Source organism: Pan paniscus, chromosome 1, assembly GCF_029289425.2.
Source record: "Pan paniscus chromosome 1, NHGRI_mPanPan1-v2.0_pri, whole genome shotgun sequence".
NCBI lineage: Eukaryota > Metazoa > Chordata > Mammalia > Primates > Hominidae > Pan > Pan paniscus.
The window spans coordinates 160,939,408-160,962,446 of NC_073249.2; the positions used below are offsets into that span (position 1 = coordinate 160,939,408).

The 23,039-nt window shown below is 35.1% G+C and overlaps 1 protein-coding gene across 2 annotated transcripts in view; it reads right to left on the reverse strand.

Annotated features, from left to right (window-relative positions):
• The window catches only part of PDE4B (phosphodiesterase 4B), a 582,717-nt gene that overhangs the window by 450,567 nt on the left and 109,111 nt on the right, over positions 1-23,039 (reverse strand). For both annotated transcript variants that reach the window (XM_003806942.5, XM_003806943.5), the window contains exons 2-3: positions 10,196-10,308; positions 4,720-4,958 (exon numbers count right to left, since the gene is read on the reverse strand). In XM_003806942.5, the coding sequence (XP_003806990.1) occupies positions 4,720-4,958; positions 10,196-10,237 (281 nt within the window). In that variant the 5' untranslated portion in view covers positions 10,238-10,308. The remainder of the gene's footprint in view (positions 1-4,719; positions 4,959-10,195; positions 10,309-23,039) is intronic.

Genomic DNA, 23,039 nt, shown 5'->3' on the forward strand with positions numbered 1-23,039 from the left:
ATCTGATGAGGAAGATATAAATTTACATATTCAAGAAGTCCGGGAAATCCCAAATAAGATAAATGAAAGGAAATCCATCCTTAGGCACATCAAAGTTCAACTGCCCAAATCCAGAGACAAAAAACAATTGACAGATTATCTATAAGAAAGACAATTAGAGTGATAGCTGATTTCCTAATAGTAACAACAGAAGACAAAAAGCAGGGAAAAATAGTTTCAAAGTGTTGAAATAAAGTAAAGACATTTTCAGACAAACTGAAATAAATTCTGAAGAATTTACTTCAGGCAAAAAGGCAAATAATTCCAGCAGAGGGTCTAAGATATGAGGAGGAATTAAAACCAAAACATTGGTAAGTATCTGGGAAAATCCAAATCAAACAGTGAATGCAAAAAATAATGCTAATGTATTGTGTGGTAAGATATACAGAGAGAGAGAAATAACTAAAATACACAAAAACAAACTGTAAACTGGGAAGGGCTTGAAAGAGTAAAGTGTTCTAAGATCCTCATGTAAGAAGATTAAAGTTATAGATTAACTATAGATGTTCAAGGCCCAGAATTGGCTTATTATCTAAATTTGGTTATGCAGCATTGCATAACCTATAGATCAGTAACTATTTAAAAAGTGAAGTCCCTCAGAGACCTGGTATTATACGAATACAATTCCTATGGGCCTGAAGAAACTACGGCCTTTACAGTGGAAGATGACTTAGGCTGCAGCTGGTTAGGAAACCCTCCTTCTAAACCATGCTTCAAGGTCCTGCTAACAAAATGAGAAAATCAAGAAGACATGGAAGATAAATGTGAGAACTTCATTTTTTTGAACTTCAGTTTACAAGAGCAGGAAATTTTGAATTCAGATTTTTGTGGGGGAGGGGGTTGGGGGGAATACTCAAAAGGGCAGTGGTCAATATTGGGAGAACAGCTTCACAAAGATGGCAGTAAGTTAGTACTGGTATACTCCTGATATCTTCCTCTAAAGAACAGGCACATCCCTAATGTGCCCCTAAAGTTAAGTTAAGATTTTAAAAATTGGGAAATGTTTGATATGTCTTGCAAGTGTCTGGAATGCCACCAGCATCACATTTCCAGCCTCTTTCTGCCGCCTTACTCACTATTTCCCAGAGAGAATGAATAATTTAATCTTTCTTGGTGTTTTCATAAGGGGGAACTGGCCATGTAGAGTTCAGTCCTTCCCTCTACTTTCTCACATGAGTAGGATTTCTACAGATCCTCCATGCTACAAGTTTTGTAGGGGTAGGCCTTCTATTTATGTGTGTATAAGAGGTGAGGGGATCCTGCCCAGGTCTAGCATCTATGCAATTATAGGTTTCAATATTAGGAACCCACTTGCCCACAGACATAAATTATATTTTTCAGTACCAACTTTATCAGTATTAAAGATAACATCTTGCTTTCATATCTGAATTCCTCTTTCATCATATTTCCAAGTTGGTTCCAAGAACTCAGGAGGTAAGTTTACCCTAAAACCTCCAATAATAGAAAATGCATAATTTTGGCTACTCAGTCTAAATGTAACAATAAAAATGACAATAATAATAATATCAAAATAACCATTAAGAACAAGTGACTGTGCTACATGCATAGCAAACCTTTTCTTTAATTTTCCTCATGATTTTGAAGTGTAGGTATTATAATCTCCATTGTTTGTTCATTTGTGTCTTTTGGAGATTATATTATAATAGAAACTCATCTGAAAGGCTACAAAATGGAAGTCACCCAATAAAACTGGGCTTGAGTCCTTTCTAACTCTTTCTTGCTCCATGATAAATAAAATCACTATTCTTATATTCCAGGCCTTTTTTCTGTAATGATGGCCTGTTTTCTCCAAATAAACATATGATAAAATCATGTTAATGTTTTTATATAAAACCTTATATAAAATTAGGCAATACTTTTCATTAGAACGGATTCAAATTATTTCACTGTCTTTGATGGCTTGATCTAGAACACACAGTCCCATACTTATGACTTATTTGGCACATCAGCCATGACCTCAAAGTCAGTTTTTGTCCTTGATAACTGTAAAAGCAATGATCAAATCCTAGAATCATGTCTTAGAGATCTTTACTAGCCTAGAAAGGGAAACTTTTCTAAGGGAGACTTTTCAAAGTCAGCAAATTCTGGCAGGCCAAATCCAGCCTGCTGCTTGTTTTTGTAAACAAAGTTTTATTGGAACACAGCTACACTTCTTCATTTACACATTGGCTATGGCTCCTTTCACAATATAACAGCAAGGATGAGTAGTTGTGACAGAGACTGCAAAGCTCATAAAACTTAAAATATTTACTATCTGGTCCTTTAGAGAAAACATTTGCTCATTGCTGGTCTTGGCATGGAAATTGATTCCATATTCTTGGTACTCTAAGTGGTAAGCATAATTCTTTCTCTCACGTAGTCCTAGGAAGTACTCCTTATCTCTATGAACTTTCATCAAGTTGATGGCATTGATGATAATTTGAACCCAGTTCCCTCACTTCTAGTCAAATCATTTTTTAATCAGATTCCTTCACCAATAATTCCACCAGTCTTCAGCTATCAGTATTCCGGTGGAAGCTGGATTTTCAAGAGATGTTCAGAAATGCTTTTAGTTACTTATGTTTTAAAATAAATTTAGAGTTATCTGCATACTCTAGTCTCATACTTTAAAAAGTATCCTGTTAATTGAAATAAAACACACATGTTATAAATGAATTACCAATATGTGGTGCTCACTGACTATTGAACATGAATAATGGCTAAATTTTCCATTTCAACCTAAAATACTGATGCCAAGAATGAGGCTACTGATACTAGAGACATGGTTTCTAATTTCCAAAAAATATTTATTGGATAATGATCAAGAGGACAAAAATCAACATTTGCTGATTACCTACCATATGCATTTTACTAAGCAAAATACCTTAGATAGATTACATCATTTGATCCTCACAATAGCCTATGAGGTAAATATTATTGCCCTCCTTTAAAAATAAAAACATTCAACTAGGAAAGAGAAACAAGCATGCCCCAAATGGCAGAGTCTAGATTTGATATTTCTAAGGAAGGAACAATTCTACAACTCCCAAAATGTCTTTGAATTAAATGAACTCAAACTTTACAAGGCACTGTACATTTTATCCAGGGTGTTATTCAAAATAGCTAACAACAGATATAGCACCAACACCCACCAAAACCAGATTCCTCTGCGCCAGTCTTCACCTCTTTGTTTTTAGATTGTGAGAAATTCTAGAGGCTTCAGGAGAATAGTCTGCGAGAGTAGTAGGGGCAATCAGAGAGCTCAAGAAAGCATATATTTACCAACTGGTATGAAAGCATTTCAATACTTTAACAACTGATAGAATTGTATCACTGCCAACCTGCTGAAAAATAAATCTGGAAATCTTTAAGACTCCAAATCCGTAATTATACAGACAAATAATCAAGACTAATCACATAAGCCATGTGATTGAGTATCCTATAGGGGAGCCCTATGCGCCCTTTTAATTCTCCATGATTGGCTATGACTCTTATATAATGTTAATTCAGCTGAACAGAAGATGTAAGACAGTCCTTCTCAAATTTTTAACCCATTTTCTTTAAAATGTTTTAGCATGATTCTCTATCACACAGATTGTCTGATTAAATATTTGATGTTATTAACTGTGATACCTGGAGTTTCAGTGATCTAATGCTCAGTGTGTCAGGTAAACATTGACTAAAGGATGTCAAGATGCCGTATATCATTATTCAAAGAGCACATACTGGGCTACTCATCAGCCCTGGAGAGCTCAGCATGTGGCAGAGGTACATGGTACACCATAAAAATAATAGATTTTTAATAATTTACTAGAATAATGTTGTACAATAATTTAATGCTTAGTCTTTCACTTGATAAATTATGTAAACAAAAAGTGATTTTAAAAGCAACACATTATTAATCTAAAATCATATCAGAGAAAATATTTTTCACTTTCATGATAAACCTCCATGATATGTAAGCCAATCATTCTTGAAAAATATTTTTAAATGATGTAGGAAAACAGAAAAGAAAAAGTGAGAATGTACTAATTATGAAATATATAATAAAGCACATATTTTAAGCAGTCATGGCACAATAACCACAATTGTAAGATTATATGATTAACTTTTCAACACTGGTTTAAAATAGCCTCTTTCACAAATATAGACTCTGCACAACAGTCCCAGCATCTCTCATAGCGCAATTTTCATTACTCTTTCAATTTACAATGAAATGTTTTATTTTATAGATAATCACAAACTGAGATTAATAAAGTAGGATGATAATAAATAGAAGCTAGGGATAAGTGTAGAGTTCAGCAATAAGAACATCATATACATATAGTAACATGTAATTTGTTTTTCTAAGTCAAAAAATACTGATACACACTGTATAGCTCTTTTTAAAAAAGTTAGATCATAAGCAGTAATTTTGTTATCCCTTTACATTAATGTAAATGTATCTCATTCCTTCCTCAGTAGCTTTAAATGAAGCATGTTCCTTCCACTCTGAAGAACCAGAAAATATCTCCACTGTTTACAAGACCTTATCTTTGATTCTAAAGGGAAACGAATTCTCAAAATGTCAATCATCTTAGGTATTTCACAGAAAACTCACATTTTAATACTATGAAATTGTATTTGGAGAAATTGGAAAATAAAAATTTAGAATTGACATTTGATTTTGAGGCTACTCACCACTCCTGGCTTACAGTTGTAATAGCAATGCTTGGAAGCGTTGTCAAAGGCAGTGTGGTCGGCCTGGAAATACCATCTCCCTCAGGAGTCCTTGCCCTTTCATTCTGTCTTTGAGACAGTGGTGGTAACTGTAAGTTTCCTGAGCAACACCTTCTCCCTCTCCAGAGGTCGATCCCAAGTGTGTTACTGGAAGAACTGTAGGATTTACTCAAGCTACATTCAAAATAATCTTTAACATTCTGGAGGAACCACAGGGAAAGAAAAAAAGAAGAGAAAGAAAATGAAATTCAAATGTTAAATGGAGTGAAAGAAGAAACTAAATGATCAAGCTGTCACTTATGATGTCCTGATTATCTCACAATCAGAATCTAACATTGATGTCAAAAGCTTAAAGAGAAAACAATAGAAGAGGCTGATTCTCAGCTTTTAGAATAAACTTATCAGTTGCATATTCCTGGAGATTTTTAGGCATATAGATAATGTTTACTAGTTGTAGCATGTGGATTGGAGGCCTCCTTCTTTCCTATTTTAATTTTTTTCATAATTTGCTAAAATGATATTTGCTAAAATTAAAAATATATTTTGGAAATCAATGTTATCATTCTGCAACTATGGGAACTATGAGAAAATATAAAGTTTCTCGTTCAGTATTTTATTTTATGTATTTATTTATTTTTTGAGATGGAGTCTCGCTCTGTCACCCAGGCTGGAGTGATCTCAGCTCACTGCAACCTCTTCCTCCTGGGTTTAAGTGATTCTCCTGCCTCAGCCTCCCAAGTAGCTAGGACTACAGGCACACACCACAACGCCCAGCTAATTTTTGTATTTTTAGTAGGGACGGGGTTTCGCCATGTTGGCCAGGCTGGTCTCAAACTCCTGACCTCAGGTGATCTGCCTGTCCCGGCCTCCCAAAGTGCTGGGATTACAGGCATGAGCCACTGCGCCTAGCCATTCAGTGTTTTAAAGTAAAAATATTATCTATCTTAGAACAGCTGAATGTTGATAATTAGAGGTGACTGTTACGTTCTTATGAAAGGTCTTCTTACAATTGGAGATTTTTTTTTTCAAATTGTGTAAGAACTCAGAAAAAGAAGTATACTTTATTCAGTCTTGAACTGCCATGTTCAAGTACATGCCCTAATGCTGACATTAATCATACACTTTGTGAGAAGACAAAGACATTGTGCTATACTCAATGATACAAGTTATTTATTCTTCCCATATCTTTTGATGACAATGGGTCCTGAGATTGTTGGGAGTGGGAGGCCCAAATGAGCCTCTGCCTGGTGTACCATTCATACCAGCTAAAAGACAGAAAATGTTATAGCCCTGCAATGGTCACTGATATCAACTTAAGGTTTCAAAGTTACAATTTTCACTGTTCACACTTAGCTAGCAGGGAATAACGGAAGTCCTAGCATCAGGCTACAGTCTCTCACCTGAAAATTACTCTGTGACCCTAAAGACAGGTATTTCCTACTAGCTCTTCAGACTTGAGTTAGGAGAACCTGAGACTAGACCTCCTAAAGTTTAAACAAAGTTCTTTACCCTCCGCTCCTCTACCCCACGGCCCCTATCCTAGTTCATATAAGGATAATTAAGTCAAGTTTGAGGATCTAGCTGGGTTAATTCAACAAATATTTGACACACATCTATTATTATTTTGCACTGTGCTATTTAAGAAGGATACAATAGCAAAAAGAGGAATGGAATCTTTTCTCATAGAACATATAATCTAGTGATTTATACTTATCTGATGCATGCAAGACTATACTTTGATGATAGAAATCTAGGCAAGAACAGGCTTGAGAATTTTCAGGAGCCCCACCCTCCATACCAGAAAATGAGACACCATTATATTTTCTTGTGCTTGACTTATAATTTTAAAATACTATTTATTTGAAATTCAGTAGAATCATAGTTTAGTATCAGGAAGACGACAAAACAATTTAAAATTTTCCAGAGTTTGAAACATTCTGGAATGTATCAGTGTTTCACTGTCTAGTAACTAGTTATTATATCAAATCCATTGTAGGCCTAGCACTTACTGTATGTTGTGTGTGTATGTGTGTGTGCATGTGTGTGTGTGTCTATGTGTGTAAATTAGAGGCTAAAGGGAAAAACTAATATATATGTTTATTTTTTAAAAGACTAACAAACTTCTTTAGGAGACAAAATATATAAAATCTTCCTGAAGAGATTTAAGAATAAACTAAAGGAAATCATAACGGTAAATCAGTCTAGTTCCAAATATGCATGTAAAGAAAGCACTGGTTATCTGGAAAGCAAAGTCTTGAATATATACTTTATCTCTTATGTAAGAAACACCTTACCAAAGAACAGAAATAAGGATATCTATCATGTAGCTAAACCACCAACCACCCTAACCTCCTAATATGATTATTAGATATTTTTCTTCTTTAGAAAAAAGAACTATTACCATCCAGGTTTAATTGTAGTAAGTGACCTAAATGGGTACTATTTGGCACTTGTTATTTGAAAAATAAAAAAGTCACACCTATCACAAAATATTTCCCACACTAATTTGCAAACAAGCTCAAATTTTCAAATTTGAAATATTCTTTAAGTTAAAAAGATTTGTTCCAGAAGACCTCAGTTAATATTAAATGCATTGCCACAAAGTAAGAACATAATGGAATAGCTTTTCAGAAATTAAATTCAAGATGAAAACTTAATATTGTTTTACAAACACTAATTAACTCATGCAGATTTATTCATAATTACTTCACACTCTAATTCATACCCATAATTTATACACCACTACTCTAAAATTACTAAAAACCTCAAAGTAAAATTTAATTTAGTCAATTCTCAATTACTGATTTGTGATCTTGAACTTCCTTTCCTAAATTTTCAAATATTTTGCAGAAAGGAACATTAATTTGAATGTTACCTCTGGAAATCACAACTTTTAAAATGTATCATGGTTTCCAAAATTCACCTGGTAATATGAAAAATTCCTAAGGAAACAACATAGTTTTGGATTATCCTTCTGTTTCTGAATAACTGTTTGTTTAAAAGTCAGTATTCTTGCCAATAAAATTTGAAAAGCTTGTCACAAAGGAAAAGGTAGTGTAAAATCCTGCACCTAAGTAGAAGTTTACAGAGAGGAGGGGGAGGGGACACCAAAGGACTGAGCTCTTTGTCATATCCCCATATCGAAACCAACCAAGTTAGGACCATTGAAATGTCCAGATGAGAAATGCTGGTGCTTAAGTAGTCAAGGTTTTGTTGCTGTTGTTACTTGTCTTTTGTTTTGTCTATTTCAGTCATTTTTGAAGCATTCTCTACTTTTTGAATTCTTTTGGTTAAACTCATAGTGAGAAAATGGAATAAGGTATTTTTAAGGTCTCCTACTGTGCTTCGGTACACATTCAATTTGGACCACAGGACATAATTTTTTAAGTCTTATGAAATCAGAAATGGAAATTATGGAAAGCAGCAAATGACAGTCAGAGTCCCTATTGAAGCTAAATGTCATGATACTCCATGAGACAATAATAAAAGTAATTTTTTCTTCGAAAACTGATTTTATTGTAGGCAGTCACCATCAATTACAAGAGTAGTTTGTTGGAGTAATTATTATCGCTCTTACTATTTTCCCTTCTTTGAAACAATCTCCTAATATATTTGCATATATAATTTCTGTGATTAGAAATGCAAATGAGAATCAAAGGTGTAATGTTAAATTTTCTAGTAGATACATTTAAAAAGTAAAAAGAAACAGGTAAAATTTAGTTTAATAACATATTTTACTTAGCCTTGCATATGCAAAATATAACCATTGCAACATGTAATATTATCAAAAATTATTAATGAAATGCTTTGTATTGCACTGTATATTCAAAATCCAAGATGTATTTCATGCTTACAGCACATTTCCATTTAGACTAATACTTAATAGTCACATGTGGCTGGTGGCTACCATAGTAGACAGAGTAAATCTAGGTAATATTTATTCAATATGGTGGGGTTAATGTTCATATCCATTGCATGCTTCTTGCAGGCAACCTTCCTCTTCTTTTGACTATGCCCACCATTCCCTCAGGGAGGATCAGGATTATTATTCTAAGGATGCAATGAGAAAGAACTAATGGTTTGTCCATATGGAAGGCATTGCTCAGTTTTATTCTTCCAAAAAACAAAATACTGGTGCACACAGTATACAAATAGTATTAAGGGACAATCACAAGCCTTTTTTTTTTTTTAAGAAAAAAAGTTTTCTAAATTCCAGAAGTTTTCTTTTAGGTATCCTGAGCAACGCTGGTACTGGGAACTTAGACTATAACTTAAGGAAACGCCCTTCTGGTCCAGGAGAGAGGAAGAAAGAAAAAAAAAAAAAGAAGAAGAAGAAGAAGTAAATGCTGCCACAAGTGACAGAACAGAACACATTAACTAGATTCTTTGACACAAAAAATAGAAATGGCAATGGAAAAGGAGTGTATTTGGGAAGGAAAAATCTAAATAGCACACCTAACTCTCCCTCTGCACTGTGGGTCCTACAGGAACACAGAAGGAAGCTGAGAATTAGTTCTAGCATTCTTGCCAAAGGCTTTGCTACAGTATGAGGCAAAGGGACCACAGGGCCCATAGGGTGAGCATCTGTGAAACAGGAGCTTAACAAGATGGATTATTACAGAAAACAAGGAAAATTGTTTTTTCTTCTTCCCTCCCTTCTTTCCTTTCACATATCTGATCAGCGGCACATAATTTTTAGTTCAATTACAAACAGTAATTGGGTAAAGATGAGACAATTAAAGACACACTAATGAAGGATTGGTCAATTGAAAGCAAAGAGATAATTAAGGACCAAGATCCAAAGCTATAGAAGATAGTTTACAGATTTCTTCAGATGATTTAGATCGGGGCTTTCAAACAAAGTACATACCTATTTACTCTGCTATCCCGTTAAAATATAGTCTGATTTGTAGGTCTGAGGTGTGGCCTGAGATTCTGCATTCTCAATAAACACCCAGGTAATGCTAATACTGCTGGTCCAAGGACTACACTTGAGTAGCAAAGGCCTACGGGATGTGTGTATCACAAGCTTCTTAGGAGTAGTTGTCAAAAACCCCACCACAGGAAGTGACTTTCAAGGGTTAGCTGTACATGGGTAAAAGTGTGGAAGAAAGTTATCAGAGAACTGATGATAATGCAAGCAGTGTGGAAAGAGGAATTATCTGAGAGTGAGGATCTGGGCATAGACTAGAGATTGGTGGTTCTGTGATTGAAAACCATAAAAGTGAAACTCAGCCCATTTCCAAGATGCAAAGAGGGCATTGTTCCTGCTGTCCAACTCACAGAACGTCAGGTCCAGGTACTGGCTGTGCCCATGTCATAGAAACACCTAGTCACAGAGTGGTGTGTTAAATGCCCCCAGCTGCCCTTTGAATAGAATTATCCAGTGACTTCTTTATTGAACAGACCAAACATGATTGGGCCTTTTGAAACTTACATCATCAGCCGTCACCGTCATCACACTCCTGCTTTTCTTCATTATAGAGGTAGAAAATATCCCCTCTTAGGATGTCTGTTATTCAGTGCAGCTTTGCTGACACTTTTTAATACCTACAGGAGAAAAAAAACACACAAAAAAGAACAGCTCTGTATCCTTAAAGAAAAATATGTGGCATACTCTCTAAATTAACATTTGAAATATGTACAATGTACATGTAAAAGCAAACATCATAATTTACCAAGCCAATTAAGTTTGATATGCTGAGAAAAGAGCTTCACAAAATATTAATACAAAAATCCAAGAAATTGGTACAAAGCTATTTGGGAAAAGATAGTAGGAATAATGAGTAACAATTAGGCTCCCAAATAATGATCATGAAGAATCTAAAAATAATATGCATTTAACACAAATGTTTTATAGTTTACAAAGTATATTCCCATAAAATATTTTATTTGATGCTTGCAACAGTTTGTTAGATTATTTTCATCATTTTTTCTAACAAAGGAACAGAGAGAACAAATTATTTGGCCAAGGTAACACAGCTAAAATATGACGAGTTCAGAATTTAAAGAATATGACTGCTTTATACTGTCAAAAAAAAGTGAAGAAAAGTAAACCAATACAAAATATATATACATGAAAGAAAAAAACCTTAATCTTAATTTTTACCACCAGTTTAAATCTCTCATATGTCTACTGCATAAACTAGTAGGCAATTACTTATCACAGAAAATTCTAGCAACCGGTAGTTAGAGCTTGAATTTCCTGGTTTAAGTCACACAAATCTAGCTATTTTGAGATAGAGATGCTGTAGTTCATGACATCGGCTTTGTGTAGATCACTGGAAGTCATTGCAGAAACAAAGAACCTCTATAACACTACCAGAATTTAAGGGTGCACTCTGATTGTGGAAACCAAAGGCAAAGCAGTCACTGGTTTATGAAGACTCAAAGGGAAGAGAGTGGGAGGGAGGTAAAAGGTGAAATAGTATCTATTGGGCACTGTGTTCACTATTTCGGTTGATGGGTTCACTGGAAGCCCAAACCTCAGCGTTACTCAATATATCCATGTAACAAACCTGCACATGTACCCACTAAGTCTAAAATAAAATTTTTAAAATATGAAGTTGTCATACAACAGACTACAAGACAATACAAAGAATTTGGTGTTTGCAGAATTTAACTGAAAAAAGATGTACTATAAAAAATACAAAATCCAAGAAGTATTAGTCCATATGATGGTTTCACAAGGTCTTAGTACCAAAAATATCCTGTATTGTTGCTGAGCTCAAGGACTCCTATATATTTTTTTCACTGTGTCCATTTAACCCTTAATGCATGCCTTATTAAAAAAAAAAAGTCTGCTTCTCTAGCATGAAGATATATATAGATTAAGAGCATGATGAAATTGTAGCTATGTGACTAGGAATACTAAGTAGTGGCAGTGTACCATCACCCAGGAAACCAGGGTTGAATTTCTAACACATAATTTGACTACATTATGCAGGAGTTGGCAGTGAAACTGACAAAGTAGATAAGAGAATGGGGGAAGAGAGAAACTTTGCCTTTATAAGTGCTCTAGGGAGAGAACCCCACCGGCTTTTCAGGTATTTGATTCAATATGCAAAGGACAAGAATTTCCTCGGCATACACCAAAGAATGATTAGAACTACGATGCCCCTCTAATGCTCACCAAACAGCAGCAGGCAGAATTTTAATACTTTTACTCAAAGGCTGCTTGTAACCCAGCAAAAGTAGACAAGTAACAAGAGATATTTTATCAGGGTTATAGTCAATATTGAGGGCCTCTATAGTTAGGGTTAAACCTGAAAAAAAAAAGTTCAGACTCCTAAATTTAAGAAAAGCAAGATTTAAATGTGTTTTAAACGCAGGATATAAAACTATACATACTCAATGATTATAATTGTGAAGTTGTGAGCATATAAAAAATATTAAAGATGCTATGTGAAATGATGATAATGGAAGAATGATAATAATGGAATAAGGGTTATAGAAGGTTTTCTAAGTGAGTTGAATTTCTTTAGTGGAGAAAATGTAGAACAATATGATGTTCAAAAATATAAAAAGGAATGCCAAGAGTGCAATACATGTAGAAAGATGCCATGATGAGGAAGCTTACAACAGGCAGAGAGACAAAATGGTCCAGGGTAACTTCAGTAGATCTTTTTACAAGCAAGAGTATTTTTGTAAGGTCTTAGCCATGGAAATAAATTTGTTTTATGATCCTTTGAGTATGATAACTTACTATATAAATTCATGTGCCTTCAATCGGACACATGTCCTGACTCGGAAAAAGCAGGATCACAAATTACAAGGCAGTTTTCCAAATGTTCTACAATAAAAATACATTATTTTATATTTAGGGGAAAAAGTCAATATATGTTATATAAGACAGAAAAAAGCAAGAAATATAGATTGATTGTTTTCTGGATATTCCTCATCTGCCCCTTCAGACCCACTCTTGGCCCTTCTCCATTATGGTCTGTGCCCTGGGAGGCTGGTTCTCAGGTACTGTCTAGCCCTCTGGCTCCTGGGTATGTTCAGCCAATGGGGGCAGTTGCAAAAGATCAGAAGGCAGGAGGAAAGAGGTGACCCTCCCTGCTGGCCATAGTGTAGCCATGGCTAAAACGTTCTACTTGAGGTCACAGATCCTGCAGGCCTCCCTATTTAGCTGTAGAACCAGAAGCAGCTTCCCATTGTTGCTAGCCTCCTGGTATTTCATAGCCCTTTTTGTTTATCCTCAACCCTGCCCATACCCTTTGTAAATAGTACCTCCATTAAACTCTCTTTCAGCCTCTTTAAGAGAACAATCTATTTCCTACTAGGATCCTGACTAATACAGACTTGCTTCCAAAACTTTACAATAGTCAGAAGGTAATTATTAAATATCTCCCCTCAGTTCCTAGCACAGTGACTGACACAAGCAAGTCTCAATAAATAAGTATTGAAAGAATAAATGAGTAGAACCTACTTGGAGATCTAGATTGGTTTTGATACTTTGAGAAAAGGTCGGCAAGCAAGCATTATCTCAATTTGTTTTTGTAAGGCAAAAATAGTTTTGTGTCCTCACTCACAGATGACAATGGAGATTCTTTTCAGGAACCTCTGCTGCCTTTTGTTTAGGCTAACAGAGATGGAGGATTTACCTTCAGCCATTTTTAAGCACTCTACGTACATGATTTCAATTATGTCATAAAAGCAACCAACCAAATGAGCTAGGCACAATTATCAAGACAAGTGAGGGAATCATTTCTTGGGAACAGTAATGAAGCCTGCCCAAAGGCATGCACTCTACTGGTTAAGACCAGAACATTCTTGTTCTAAAACCAAGACTATTAACCTATCACTGTACCACTGATTGGGTCTTATTTACATCTTTTCAAGGTGAAACTAGGTGAAATGGTTTTTATATCTTTTTTTTCTGACGTTAGTAATACAAGTTAAGGTGATCAGTTTCCTGGAGCCATGCTCCCTGCTAGCGTAAGGACAAAAAGGAGTGATATTAAAAGATACTAAAGTTTTTAAATGCCTCATATTTAAGGCAAATGTTGTAAGTGAGAGGACAGATCAGGTTCTCTTAATCTGAGATTACTGTCCCTTATAAAATTTGCTTCTGAATAAGCAAAACACCATATGCTTCATTAAAACAAAGTATTTCTAAAAATTTCTAAGGTGATAAATGTGATGACAGATTCCATTTCTGATATATGTTTAATAGTTTTCCCTGTGGTTTTATATTTCACCACTTAAAAGATGCTTTTAAATTTATATTAGTCCTTCATAATGTTCTGTTTTATTCAGACTAGAATATTCTTTATATAATTGCACCTTTTCCTCTTTCCCCTTTCTCCACAGATATTTAAAGGCTAAAATGAGGAAAAGGACCCTGACTTCTGTGTTAATGTGTGAATTTCGCCTTTCACAGGTTAGAGTTATCAGTACTAGTGATACCTGGCTAAAAGGAATTTCAGTGAATAGTGATAATTATTTTAAAATTCTATATCATGGACACATGCTAGACAAAACCATGCAGAAATGAGAAAAACGAAAGTAATATTTTGAGTTTAAAAATACTACTTTTTTTCCAATTTAAAAAATATCTTTTATTTTGCAGATGATGTTCAAAAAGCTTTCATTCTATTTCTTATGTAACTGATTTATTGAACATTCTGAACTCAGTAGAGCACAGATATGAACTAGTCTTCATTTTTCTCCAATAACTGTTTTCCATATGCAATATCAAATCTATTCTCTTCTCCTTAACAACAGTTCAGATTGCTTCCATAACTCCCATTTTATAACTGTTTTAATTCAGTGGCCAGTGTCTGGGACTTGGAGTGGGAAGAAAGAATGTACTATTCTTTTATTCTTCCTCTCTACTTTTATCTTCAGGTTCTAACTCTTTCTATATTGTGGCAGAGTAGAAGAACTAATGACAAGAGGGAAAAGTCTTCTTACTTAACTAGGCATTTAATTGCAGTCCTTTTTGAGTGTCTCTGCTTCTCTGGTAAAATCAGACTTACTTTGACACCTTCTCTAAGGCAGGTGTTGAGATGAGGCCCTTCCTGTAACGGGGCAGTAGGAGCTTTCACACTGGGGAGAAGTAACTTCAGTTCCACCCCCACTGGCACACATTGAAACTCCTGTTGGTAAGGTCCCCTTGCCCGATAGTCTACTCTCTTGATTGGAATAATGACATGATGGCTCAAGCTGCAATGTCCACTTGATCCAGAATAGGCTCAAGCATCCTTGTCACACTAAATATATATATCACTAAATGTATGTATACTAAATGTATAGATACACCTAAATGTATAGGCTGCTTTGCTGCTATTTCTTCTCTGTTCCTTGCTATATCTCTCCACTTCTCTTTCTCCTTCTCAAAAAAGCACAAAATCCTTCTCCCTAAGTGATCAATGGAGAGAAGAGATACTGTCAGTTATTTACCAATGTCTTTCAGCCCCAAGCCAATCATTCTAAATTCTGCTATGTGAATCAAACTACATTGCAGACTACATTGCAAACTACATTTAACAGATTCTCTTTCTAGGTGGCTTCCTTTAGGTGCTGACAATGGAAATCACTGGTAGGAGACTAGAAGAGACTTGGAGAGAGGAGACCCTCTTTATTCTTCCAGGAGAATTGACAAATTGCTTGTATTAAATCCTTTTGTTTTCCTAACTGGAGCCTAAGGGATACAGAAGTTAATCTGTCCTTTGTTGAAGGCACTTCTGTCTCTAGAAATGGTTCTTCATTTTCAGTAGGCCAATAACGCACTTTTCCAACACCTCCTCTCCCCACCTAGAGTCTATGTATATGAGAGTTCAGAGGTTGCCAGGATGAGGATTAGAATCAGAACCCATCTGGCTGCCTCTGCCTCAGAGCGAGGTACGAGACCACCCTTGTGTATGTCTATCCTTACAGAACGTGGAATAGTTTGATGGCTTTTAGTTCACTGTTTTGGGTTACAGTTGCCCTTTCTAGCTTAACAGGAAAAGTCCTACTCATCTCCTTTTAGATGAGAAAATGTCCATTTATGAAATGACAATAATATAATGAGGCATTGGTGTATTTTTGCTTTGTTTCTTAATGTTCTGAACTGAGAAAACTAAAAATTGGCAATTCTATGTCAGTCTCCTAATTCTTTGGAAATTTTATCAATTCAAAAAGTATAAACGTCTAAGAACCTCAAAACTAGACCATGGAATCTTGACTTTTAAAACTAACATCAAGGTTTAGTTCAAGAAAAAGAAGGTTTTCTGGTTTGTGCTAGCATGTACTATACTATGAACTGAAGGAAGACATGCCGGATAAAGCAGAGCCTGAACTGCTGTCTCCACTCCCAGCCCCGACATCCACCTAGCTCTAGTTATCCACTTAGTTCTGGGACTTCAGTTTCCTCAATTGTCAAATAAAGGGATTGGAGTATAATCATCCATAAACTTTATGAAACTAATGAAATTCCAGAAAACTAGCAGAAATAAACACAAACTATAAAAAACAACTCTAAAGACTCAACAATTAGATAAACATATCAGAATTTGATACATAAAATATTAGACTTTCCCCCTTAATTTGCATCTACTGCTCTCTTCACACTTTCAGAAATTCAGGACTATTGCACTCAGTTATTGCTGCTTTCTTATTTTAATATGATGGAGATAAACAGAGGCAAATGTGCTTCCTCCCCAAAATTTTTGAAGTTGTATGATGCAAACAATAAAGAGCAAGTAAATTTGAGGGGAAAAAAGTATATGTAATAAGAAAGGTCATTTTATTTGTAAAGTTGCTCAATATTTAGATACAAACATTGCTTGGAGAGAAGAATCAGTTTTTTCAATTAAGTAATAAGTATCAATGACTTTTGAGATAAAAACTGAAAAGTGCTAGGAATTAATATGAACTTAAACCATTAGCTTATCCTGAGAGAACAATAAGTAACAAAGACATAATGGCATCCTTTTAAATAGTCATCAAAAGGCAAAGTAGCCAGGCTAAATGCTGCTTTGAGTAAAACATGTCTCCTGAACAACCACTTAAACCAATTTCTACTATAAAATACATTCTTTGTAAATTACTAATAGGGCATGCATTTGAAATCAATACACATGGTGACAAAAAAAGAAAGAATTCTTAATATTCAATTTGCTGAGCTGAATGCTAATTTTCAACAATAACACAACAGAGAGAAAGTGACAAACTAACCCCATGTTTCTGCTTGTGTAAATAATGCCTCAATGAATTTGTTAGTGAATTTCCCTGCAGTAAATACTAAGTGGGAAAGTTTTAAAGAGTTGAATTATTTTTCCTAGTCTAAAAAAAAGTAATCACTGATTAATCTCTTATGGTTTAAAATACCATAAAGAGGCATATAAATCACTTTCATTTCAGCCATTTTTTGTTTCATCTTAAACAAAAGGAAAAGAACAAAAAAAGCCCTGTATTCAATCTATTAATAACCTGGTATTGCAAGCTCTCTCCACACCTGAGAGTTTACATCTCTGAGTTATCACTGTGCCAAAATGAAGATGGCATTAGTGGAGGTTTAGGATGGATTAGAGATTTTTTTCCGTCTCCTAAAATAAACCACAGAAGATCTACAAACAGATGTAATAGGCAAGTATGGCTGAAACACATTCAATTCATTTAGTATTTGCTGGGCATCTGCTCATGCTCAAATTTAGATCTTCTAATGCTACCCTCAAAGGTATTTATCAAACAGCCACTCTAGGATCTCAATTAATATTACCAACTTTCAATGAGAGTATAAAAAATTAAATTGCATCCATGATCCAAAACCCCCATTTCCATCCATCATGAAAAACCACTTCTTTTCATTTGATTTCTCAACAACAACATCAACAAAAGATTGAGAGCCCAACATGTGGTAGGGACTTGCTAGATGCCGTGGATAATACAAAGATGAATATACATAGTCCTTGGCCTTAAAATGCCCCTGTCTCATCTTAGGAGAGGAGAATCAATGCTTATTCATCCTACAATACTGAACACCTTGGCCTGGGTCAGGTTCACAGTGCAGTGTGAGAAGTGCAACAGATCATGGGTTCATTAGGTGAAAAAATGAGTGAAGGCCACCTCTATGGGCAAAATGTTATCAAGGAAAGCTTCATTGAGGAGGCTACTGTCCTTTTCCAGGTATTGTAACTAAGAAACAAAGAGAGAAGCCCTTCCACTCCCCCTCTCTCTATTCTCCAGTGTGATCTTTTAAAAATGCAAAATTCCTTATATTAATCCCCAGCTTTGCATTCTTCATGCTTTCTGTAATTTTTAGGATAAAGCAAAACCCTTAATATGAAGATTAATCATACAAGTCCCTACAGATCTGGTCCCTGCTTGACTTTTAAGCCTCAACTTCCTATTTTTGCTTCCACTTGCTTCCCCACCTTATGCTTATGCCACATCACTCTCCCCTGTAACTCATTTACCTTTAGTTCGACTGGATGTAGAGTGTATCCAGCATGCCTTTCTTGTCTCCAAACTTTTCCTACACTATAACATGTCTTCAACTTTGCCTGGCTAACCCATTCTTCAGCCTTCAGCTTTGATGTCATTTGTTCAGAAAAGCCTTTATGGACTTCCCCTACCTGTAAGAAGGTATTATCACATTATTTTTCTATTCACAGTATTTTTCACAATTACATATTTGTTTGTATGAATGAATAGGTTTATGCCTCCCAGAAGCTCATAGAGAATACTGCCAACCACTATATCTCTTGTGCCAAGCAATAAATATTTGCTGGAAAATGTTTGAATGAGTAGACTAGACAGGCTTGAGGCCTCTTGCTAGATTCCCTGAAAGTGTGATAATCCAAAAGCAGGAGATAGGAGGGGGCAGGAAATAGAATCAGAATGCCTGGTAAACTGCAAATGTCAGCTATATTGACAGGATACATATTCCTACTCTTCTGACAGAGATATGAATAGCTTTATGGCAGGCACTATTCTATAGTCCCTAAATCTATCATCTCACGTAATTCTCACAACTATTTTTATCTCCATTTTGCAGGGGAGAATTCTGAGGCCCAGAAAGGGTGAATGACTCATCTAAGCTCACTAATCTAGGAAAAGGCAGAGAGACAGGATTCACACCCAGGCACTATGCCTGCAGAGCTCATGAAATTAACCATTACCTCTGCTGCCACTTGGAAGCAGCAAATAAGCATTGTTTATCAGAGAACAAGCAGCAAATAGGATGGGTCAGGGCCAAGAAACAGGATAATTGGGAATAAAAGTGGTATTTCAGAACAAGAAAGGATCAGAAGATTTTTTAAATGATGAAACAAAAAAGAGAGATATGCAGTTGGCAGAACATATGGAGCCTATGAACAGCGACTCTTTTATGTAATCTCATAGGAATTTACATTAAATTGGAAAACGTAAATTGTGTGTATAAAACTGTATATCTAAAACATAACTTAAAAAGCATAATAATTTGTCTCTGTTTTATCTTATGTTTCAACAAGAATTCACCAAGTATTTTTTCTTCTAAATTAGGCTTTGATCCAATACTAAAATTTTTTAGGTTAATACAGAAGACTCTTGACATTCATTCACAAGTGCTATGTCTCTAGACTTCAAAAAATTGTCCACCTGTACAGTGCTGTTCAAACATGTTTCATGGGGTATATGGGACACAGACAGGAATTTGGTCTAAGTCTTCTATTTAGACTCAAAGACCCCAGACACTCGTCATCAAGTAACTTTTTTTCCTTTCTTGGGTAGACCACTGAAACAACAAAGGGCAACAGTTCATTCTTGTTTTAAGCAAGCAAGCACACAAAATTTCTGTGCATTCCTTTCTCAGAAATATAAATACTACATCATTACAGACTTCATATGAGGAAGATAACAAAAATGTGAGAAATCTTTCCAGGACTTCAAATGAATTAATGGCCTAATATTTACTGGCTTAACTGAAATATAATTGGATATGAAGTCTGCCAGTGATTCCCTACCTAGAAGCAACATCCAATTTGGGCCTGTCTGTCCCAGCTCTGTTAAAATGTCAGGGGATTCAGGTCTATGTGGACACACGAAAAACAAGCATGTAAACAGAAACAATTTCAAAAGCAGAAGGCTGAAACTCGTGTGGTAATACTAGAATGCCACATAATATTGTTTTGATAGAACATAAAGGAACATAGAAATACATTTTTATTGGTCTTTAAGTGTCTTCATATTTAGAAACTATCATTTCCTTATTTATTTTTGTTTTTTTAAATTTTTTAAAAATTATTTTGAGACAGGCTCTTGCTCTATTGCCCAGGCACGACCATGGCTCACTGCAGCCTCAACCTCGTGGGCTCAAGAGATTCTCCGACATCAGCCTCTCATATGAGCAGGGACCACAGGTGCACACTCCCACACCTGGGTAGTGTGTGTGTGTGTGTGTGTGTGTGTGTGCGTGTGTGTGCATATTTTGTAGAGATGGGTTTCGCCATATTGCCCAGGCTATATTTATTTTTAAAGATGAGAAATTAAGCTTTGCCCTAAGAATGGACTCATCCATGAAATTTGACAAGCACCTAATACATTTGATATGCAGGAAATGAGAGACCAGAAGGAACAAATATTAGAGGACAAAGAGACTTAGCAGCATCTAATTTTTAACTATTTTACATTCTGGAACTCTGTGTAAGACTTTACTTGACAAGAAGTTCTGCCACTTAAAAAGAAAAGCTTGAAAACCACTACAGTAGTGCTTATTATACCCACTTCCATAAAATGTCTTAGAGCAGTGATTTTCAACTTTTACTTATAAAATACCACCTTTGTAATGTTTGCCATACCATGATTCCCTTATTTTACAGATAAAATATAGAGATCCATAAAAGCTGACCTGTCATTCACCTAGTTAGCTGCATAACTTGGCTTTTGGTTCACAGTTTGTTCCACTACAGTGCCTATATCTGCAGACTCTAAATTAAAGGGTTGTTTTGTTTAGTTTTGGTTTTGTTTTAGCAAAAGCTTATTTATATATTGGAAAGCATTCTAAAACCAAAAAATATACTTCTGCACCCACCAAAATTTTATTTATGAATTCATATAGTCATGTACTTGGGCATTTATTCATTCATGTATCCAACAACAATTTATTGAGCATTACTGAGGGCTGTGTACTGTATAGGCATTGAGGAATCATAGATGAAACAATATGACTTCTGTCCTCAAGGACTGTTGAATCTAAGTAGAGTATCATCACAATCGTAATGCACAACTGATACAATCAGTTATGTGACAGAGATGCTTTACAAGGTGTGACAATAACTTAGAGGAAGGCTATGTAAGTCTGCCTAGGAGGACCAGGGAAGGCTTCATCAAGAAAGTAAATATGAACTGTGCTTTTGTAAGGTAAGTGGAATTTTATCAGGAAGATGAAGGAAAGTAGTTGATTCATAAACAAAACTTCTTATCACTGATACTTAGCTACCAATAAGAGCTCAATTAGTGACTATGAAATCATTAACGAGTCATTTGATCCTTCTAATCTTCCATTTCTATTGGCAAAACAATTATTTGTTGTATACATTTCTGATATGGCTTCAATAACACATAATCAATATAAGAAAGTGTTAAAACATTGCATGCTACTCTAAGATCAACCACAGACTCAGCCATAAATTAAGTCTCAATAAGTTCAAGAAAATCAAGATCATACCCACCATACTCTCAGTCCACATTGGAATAAAAATAAAAATCAATACCATGAAGATCTCTCAAAACCACACAATGACATGGAAATTAAACAACTTGCTCCTGAATAACTTTTGGTTAAATAAAAAAAATTAAGGCAGAAGTAAAAAAATTTCTTGAAATAAATGAAAATAGAGACACATACAAAATCTCTGGGATGCAGCAGAAGCAATGTTAAAAGTTTATAGTGCTAAACACCTAAACCAAGAAGTTAAAAAGATCTCAAATCAATGATCTAAGATGACACCTAGAGGGACTAGAAAAATAAGAACATACTAATCCCAAAGCCAACAGAAGAAAAAACATAACTCAAATCAGAACAGAACTAAATAAAACTGAGACTCATAAATCCATCCAAAGAAACCAAAAATTGTTTCTTTGAAAAGACAAACAAGACGAATAGAACACTAGCTAAATTAACAAAGAAACATACAACCTCTCAAGATTGAATCAGAAAGAAACTGAAACTTCAAACAGACCAATATCAAATTCAAAATTGAATCAGAAATAAATTGAAACTCTGAATAGACCAATATCAAGTTTTGAAATTGAATCAGTAATAATAAAACAAATTACCAATCAAAAAAAGCCCTGGGCCAGATGGACTCACAGCCAAATTTTACCAAATGTACAAGAAGAGCACTTCTCCCTAACTCATTCTATGAAGCCAACATAACCCTGATACCAAAATCTGGCAAAGGCACAACAATAAAAGAAAACTACAGAAATATGCCTAATTAACATATATGCAAAAATCTTCAACAAAATATATATAGCAAACTGAATTCAACAGCACATCAGAAAGTTAATTCATCATGATCCAGTAGGCTTTATTCCTGGGATGCAAGGTTAATTCATAATATGCAAATCAATAAATGTGATTCATCACATAAACAGAATTGAAAACAAAAACCATATAATCATTTCAATGATGCAGAAAAAGCTTTAAATAAAATCCAACATCCCTTCATGAAAAAACTCTCAACATATTAGGCATCAAAGAAACATACCCTCAAAATAATAAGAGCCCTGTATGAAAAACCCACAGCCAACAGCATACTGAATGGGCAAAAGCTGGAAGCACTCCCCTTAAGAACAGAAGCAAGACAAGGATTCCCACTCTCACTACTCTTATTCAACATTGTACTGGAAGTCCTAGCCAGAGCAAACAGGCAAAAGAAAGAAATAAAAGTTATCCAAATAGGAAAAAAAGTCAAATTGTCTATCTTCGCTGACAATATGAGTATATACAGAGAAAACCCTAAGGACTCCACTAAAAGGCTCCTAGAACTCATAAATGACTTCAGTAAAGTTTCAGGATACAAAATCAGTGTACAAAAATTAGTAGCATTTCTATACACCAATAACATTCAATCTGAGAGCCAAATCAAGAATGTAATCTCATTCACAATAGTCATGCAAAAATGTAACATACCTAGGAATTAACCTAACAAAGGAGGTGAAATATCTTTAGAAGGAGAACTCTAAAACATTGCTGAAAGAAATCATAGATGACACAAGCAAATGGAAAAACATTCCATGCTCAGAGATTTGAGAAACCACTATCATTAAAATGCCCATAATGCCCAAAGCAATCTATAAATTCA